Here is a 6,923-nt window from a genome sequence, read left to right as displayed (position 1 = left end):
TATTATTAGTATTATTATATTATATTATATCAACACATTAAAAATCATACATTTTTTCTAAGCTGCTTCATTCAAAAGAGAAATAAAATTGAAGCCAGAGCTTGTGCTCCTCCTTCAATAGGACATTAATGCCTTTTGGGAAGTTGCATGCCTAGGGGCTGATACAAGTACAGCAATATTTAAGCCCTTTTACAGGCAGATACTGATCTCCCACTCCTTTGTTCTTGCTTGTACAGGTAGCCAAGGTGCTGTGGTGGTATTATTTTTCCAAAGTAATTGAATTCATGGACACCATCTTCTTTGTACTGAGAAAGAAAAGCAGCCAGATCACCTTCCTTCACGTGTACCACCATGCCACTATGTTTAACATTTGGTGGTGTGTTCTGAACTGGATACCTTGTGGGCAAAGTAAGTCCCTGTTCGCTTCATCACCCGGGGTAAACGTCACCTGCTGCCGGAGGGAAATCACATCACCACGCAAAGCAAGCTATCATATAGCACCTTTAAGGTTCAGAGCCCTTCAGAAGAGCTGAACACCTGCAGAGTGCAGCAAAATTAAAACCACGGTTAAAAGGTCGGGCCAAAAGTATCGGAGTGTCAGGCCCTAGATGTTGCACATAGCTGCCGCCACCTCTCGTACTTACTTCTCTTCAAACCACTTTTGGGCAGGATAACACTACTGAGAGGTACACAGGAGCAGCCACGTACAGGACCTACTCCAAAAGCAGTTGTAGGAAGAAACCGTGACCCTAGTAAAGTCGGTGACAATCACAACGAAATGAATGCAACAGCGTTTTTTACAAGTTTGACTCCTGTATGCATCAATCTGACGTTCTGCTTTAGCAAGATAATCACTAATTAAAATACCAGTTTGAGTTTGTTTTGTTTTAAATGAGAATACATCTCATTCAAGTAGAACTACTGGACAGCCAGAACTGATAGATACGGTCTTACATTTCATATCGGAATAGCAGAAGTAGCAGCATCCTTCGCTTTATTATATTTTGTGTTCAATATATTTCGCAAGAGTAATCTCTAAATGACTTTGCTCTGAGGAGGATATTGTAACTGTCACCATCTCCCCCATTAAGGTGGGGAAGACGTACAGTGCCACAGGCTGGTCGATTGGCATTTGTGTACTAAGTCCAAACAGCAGAAAACGACTTCAGGCGTCCCACAACATGCACACTTTTCCAGGGCTTCGCACAGCCAGAGGCTTCCTGTGGCATTGTTATCAGAGTCGAGAAGAAAATCCGTTTTCTTACTTTAAGCTATTAAAGGGAGTCGCCTTAGTCCACCCTAATGTTTTGTAAAGCAACTTGTTGCAGGTGTTTTCCAGAACAAAATGCAGAATTCCCGTTTGTCGGCACTTATTATGGACAGCACAAAAATCAAAGTAAATCACTGTTATAGGTAGAAGCAGAGATCGAGGATTTCATAGGAATTACAATCCATTCGTACAGAGGTGTAAACAAATTAGTGGGGGTTTGTGCGTTCCGTTGTGTCTGAACGTAACCCCCACGCTTTGCACTATTATAATTAACAGAGTGGAAAAATCAGAGGCTAAGTAATTAATCAGTGGAAAATCAAAACAATTGGTGAGACCTCCTGTAGTCGTCAAGCTCTGCCATCAAACACGTGAGCGTACAGCGGACGGAGTAGTGCTGCTACTTCTGAGTAGTCCGTAAGGTACAGAGGGCAATTCATTAGCTCTAGAATTAGTATTTACTAAGTGTAGGTAATCAGAGTGGCACGGTATTATCCGGGGAGAAGTTCTGAAAATCTGCATCTAGCAGAAGAGCCACTGGAGAAAGTGAGAGCGGTGCTGAAACGCAGCCACACGAGGCTGGTTTAATTCAGAGTAAAGCCTTACCACGGCCTCGGGGAGCGGGAGCCCGCCGGGCGCAAAGCTGCGGTACCAGCAGCGCAGCGGCCAAAGCTCACAGCCGTCACGGAGAGACTCGTGCAAATAGCGTTCGGGGAGGGGAGCAGAAGCAATAACCTGCAAACTACAGAATAGAAGAGGAAAGCAGAGAAAATGAAAGACACCAGATGAAAATACAACATTCAGCATGAGGAAAAAAACCCTACAGAAGTATCATTCAAGCTTGTCAGTTGTCCCAGGACAGCATCTCTTCACATCAGGAATCTCTTTAGCAAAGGATAAGCACAGAGGGAAGACTCACGTACGCAGGAGACATTGCTAACAATAGTATCTTCTCTCTCACTTTTTAGCAGTTGGTATATAAAACGTTTCCCTTGTTGGATTTTTATAGGTTTCTTTGGACCCACTTTGAATAGCTTTATCCACGTGCTTATGTATTCTTATTACGGACTGTCAGTCATCCCTTCTATGCGCAAGTATCTGTGGTGGAAGAAATACCTCACTCAGGCACAATTGGTATGTATCTATTTTAATCTCATTTTTAACCACCAGAAATCCTTCAAAACGCCAGAGAGGATAAAATGAATGATATATAAATTTATGATATATTGTCATTTGCAGAATTAAGCCAGTTAGAACTAAAATACAACAAAGCTTTCATGCAGAATAAGTCACTAATAGAGCTTGGTATAACAATAGCGGAAATGATGCTCAGAAATACTTTCTACAATACAGTAGAAACTCTACAGTCCATAAATCTCCATTATTTTTGGCCTCTTACATAGAAAACGGGCACTGCTTAAATCGTGGCAAATGGACTGATTAAAAAGTTATAAAAACTGACAGAGCCAGCTCTTGCCACCTCTAAGACGGACCCACCTCTGGCCAAAGCTGAGTCCATCAGCAAAGCGGGGGCACCTCTATGATATCCTATTTAATAAAGGGTAAAAAAAAGCTGCACAGCAGCTGTGAGAGGGGAGTGAGGAAGTGAGAGAGAAACAAGGTCAGAGCAGAAAGAGGGGAGGAAGAGCAGAAAGAGGAGAGGAAGAGCAGAGATTCCCCTGCAGCCCCTGGAGAAGACCATGGTGAGGCAGGCTGTCCCCCTGCAGCCCATGGAGGACCACAGTAGAGCAAATATCCGCCTGCAGCCTGTGGAAGGCCCCACACTGCAGCAAGTGGACATGCCCTGAAGGAAGCTACAGCCCATGGGGGACCCCACGCAGAAACAGGCTCCTGGCAGGAGCTGTGGCCTGTGGAGAAGAACCCACACAGGAGCAGGTTTGCTGGCAAGACCTGTGGCCTGTGGGGGACCCACACTGGAGCAGTCCATTCCTGAAAGACTGCACCCCATGGAAAGGACACACACTGGAGTGGTTCTTCAAGAACTGCAGCCCATGGGAAGGACCCACATTGGAGCAGTTCATGCAGAACTGTCTCCCACGGGAGGGACCCCACACTGGAGCAGGGGAAGAGCATGAGGAAGAAAGAGCATCAGAGCCAAAGCGATATAGACTGACTGCAACCCCCATTCCCCATCCCCCTGCACCACTTGGAAGGAGGTAGAAGAGTCAGAAGTGAAGTTGAGCCTAGGAAGAAACAGGGGCTTAGGGGAAGGTACCGTTAGTTTTGTTTTATTTCTCACTATCCTTCTCTGTTATTAATTAGCAATAAAATTAAATTAATCTTCCTGATGTCGAGCCTGTAACACTAATTGGTAAGTTTTACCAATTACCATCCCTGCCCTTAGCTCAACCCACAAGTTTTTTCATCTTATTTTCTCCCCCTATGCTATTGAGGAGAGGATGTGAGAGAGCAGCTGGGTGGGCACCTGGCGGCCAACCAAAGTTAGCCCACCACACTACGGTGCAACTACAAAATGCAAAGTGATGTAAACAAACTTTTAGACAAGATAGAAGTCAGGCAACTTCTAAAAGTCTACTCAGCAGTTGCTGTACCCAAAGAGCTGAGCCACAACAAAAGCTTTTATCAACACGATAAGTCTTGATGTGAAATAAAGTTCCTTTCACTTTTTTTTTTTTTTTAACCTTAGGGCCTGTTCATATTATTTGGGTGTTCAAACGCCTGTGTAGAAATGTGTTTAGCAAATGCTTCTTCTCTGAGCTGAGACCATCCCCACAGTTGAAACTTGCTGCCCTGTCTGAAATGCACCACAGCACACTGGAGGGAAAGCACGCTCAGCTGGCTGGGGAGGAATCGGACGCATCAGCGTGCACTGTGGTTCAGTCCTAAATACAGCCAGCCTTCTGCAATTCCTCCTCCAGCTCATTTTTCCTTCATTTGTCCCCATCTTAACTCTGTTAATGTGAACGCCAGCATACCTGAACTTCTCCTCAGAGCTGGGATTTCCATATTCGGTTCAGACTTCCAAAGCTATTGCCTGGAGTCTTCAGAGTTTTCTTGAGTTTCTGACCAGTAACAGAGATAATGTTGTACCTAGCACAACACGGTCTGGAAGACAGAACAGTCCCTATTAAAATAAAAGGGCTTTCATTTTGCCAACTAGGCCTATAAACTTGTATTTCATAAATCTCTGACCCCTTAGGTTTTTTATAATTTCCTAAGAGTGCCATTTTAACTTAACCCTCACAATACATTCACAAGTTCAGAAAGGGATCATTTTCAAGGGTACTCAAACTTCCAAAGAGCAGGACATCGTCATATCTGATGTAGCTGGCACTGACCCTTTCTCAGCAAATACTCACCCGTGCTCTTTCCCCCACAGATCCAGTTTCTGCTCACTATTGTGCACACACTCAGTGCAGCTGTGAAGCCGTGTGGATTCCCATTTGGCTGCCTCATGTTCCAGTCCTCCTACATGGCCACACTGGTCATTCTCTTCATTAACTTCTACATTAAGGTAAGCAGTCTTCCAAAAGCTGTCCGAGAAGGGTGGGGAAAAAACACAGAACTTTTTGGATAGCAGTCTTAATGAGCTCACGCACAGAATGAGCATCAGGACTCAAAATATGTTTGAATTAAAAAAGATATGTCAGTTCAGAATGACAGATGCAGTGATGTCTGCAAGAGACGGTTTTTCAGTAATGACGACCTCCCCATTGCCGCTCAGCTCTTCTACACTGTATAGCAACTCAGGTACCGCATGCAGGATTTAGGGGGCCTGAATTTGCACTGTGGGGCAACTTTTTGAATCTTCCCCCTCCTTGGAAAAAAGAAACAAGCATCTTTGTCTATGCATTGTTTATTGCGACCTTTTCTTAGGTTGAAAAAAGGCTCCAGCTTGCCTGCATACATAGAGCTTCTAGTGAAAAGGGCTTAAAATCTCTTTTGACATCAAAGAAGTATCACAGTAATACTAATAAGGTAATATCACCCGCAGCAGTGAAAATACGGTTCCCTTAATGCAGTCTGAAGCAAATATGTACATCCGCATCAACAAACACCAGACAGCTCCATTTTACAGTTAACCAGAAGCAATGTTTAGGGGGCACTAAATAAATCTGAGTATTTACTTTGGATTTTGCTTTTACAGACATACCGGAAAGCACCTTCAAGAACAGCTATAAAGGAAACCTCGGTCACAACAGAAATCAAGAACGGTTTCCATAAGGACTGCTTTGTTGCTGCCAATGGATTCCTGAACAACAAGAAAGCACAATAAGTATAGTATTCCCTATGATTTTTTTCTTTGGAAAAAAAAAAAAAGACTGAATTACAAGCTTTAGCTTAAAACCTGTTTGGTTACCTTTATCAGTTCTTTGTACCAGACACTTAATGTACTGCTATTTAGGTTTTAACAAAACAAGTAGAATTACTTGTCCTGTCAAAGATCACCATCAGAACAAGGCGGTCAAGATCTCTCTCATATGAAAAAGAAAATCTTTCTGATCTCTAATGCTGACACAAAAACGCCTTATAAGACACTTGATGGATAAATCCATCAATGCCTTGAAAATGTTAGGACTCTCTTCAGACTAATGCCCCAAGCGCTTTCTGTGCATGCGAGAGGTCTGGAGGTAAGGCTGGAGGTCTGGAGCACACCCAACACATTCAGCTAAATTGTGGCCACAGTCAGGAAAAGGCGAGGGAAGGCGAGAATCGTACCTTTTCCATCACCATACCCTTCTCCGCTTCTTCCGAACCGTTCCCCCAAAGCACGCTCCCTTCCGCGGACACCAGCAAGGTGCAGCCGTTCCTTTGGTCCTGTGGGAGCCCTGGGGAAGGACATAAGGGAGAGCAGAGCCCAGACGCACCATCCCAGGGTCTGCGGGCAGACGTGCACTGTGCTCACTCCCTTTACGTATGCGCAACCCGACTCGAACACCACGAAGGCTGGCAGGAGCTTGCTGTTTCGGGGGGCTGGATTGGTAGCACCCGGGGCTGCCGGGTGTGGTATTTACAATACATGATATTACACGATTATATGGGATTTTTGAGCTCTAGTCAGAGCAAAGCAAGTCACTTTGGATGTGCTGAATTAATAAGAGTTCTGACTAACTGGATTTTGAAAGAAATGGGAGCTCAGCAACTTAAAGATAAATCCTTTGAGTGTAAACATGCACAAAGGTAATTCTATACAAACGCTGCTAACTTGAAGCAAACTCACATGACAAATATGAATAGACTGGAGGACGCAGAAGACCTTAAAACTGAATTCAGCAACGAGCAAAGCACGGGAATTTCTGTGCTAGGTGGGTCTTATTCGGACTGGTCCCTGGCTGGAGAAACAGGTGGGACTGAGGCACAATCCTCTGCAGGGAAAGCAAGGAGGGACTCGCCGTCTGCAGCTGTAGCGATGTGTCTCATTCAAAGGCCAGTCACCACCTTTGCTGCTTCAGTTAGCTGCGTTTACCTCCCACTTAAATGATTAAGAAAAGCCAGGGCTAGCTTTGGAGATCTGCCCTCACCCTTTTCTCATTTAGCCCTCTTCAAAATCTCTACCGGAAGCGGACACAGGCTTTTTCCCTCTCCCTTTTTCTAGTTTTGGTCTCTTCCAATCTCGTGTGTACAAATTCTCTCAGGAAAAACACCTTTTGGAGTTGCCCCAGCCCACCAAGGC

At 44.5% G+C, this 6,923-nt stretch overlaps 1 protein-coding gene across 1 annotated transcript; it reads left to right on the top strand.

Moving 5' to 3' along the window:
• Positions 1–236: 236 nt before the first annotated feature.
• ELOVL2 (ELOVL fatty acid elongase 2) lies at positions 237–5,567 on the top strand (the record flags this gene model as incomplete). Its single annotated transcript, XM_010285403.1, has 4 exons — positions 237–408; positions 2,277–2,401; positions 4,629–4,763; positions 5,397–5,567. Coding segments are annotated over 4 exons (561 nt in total), but the record flags the coding sequence as incomplete, so codon positions are not given.
• Positions 5,568–6,923: the final 1,356 nt, after the last annotated feature.

The sequence above is a fragment of the Phaethon lepturus genome, unplaced genomic scaffold (assembly GCF_000687285.1).
Source record: "Phaethon lepturus isolate BGI_N335 unplaced genomic scaffold, ASM68728v1 scaffold13284, whole genome shotgun sequence".
Lineage (NCBI taxonomy): Eukaryota > Metazoa > Chordata > Aves > Phaethontiformes > Phaethontidae > Phaethon > Phaethon lepturus.
Note: the sequence above shows the minus strand (reverse complement) of the source record. Positions and strands in the feature narration are given on the sequence as shown.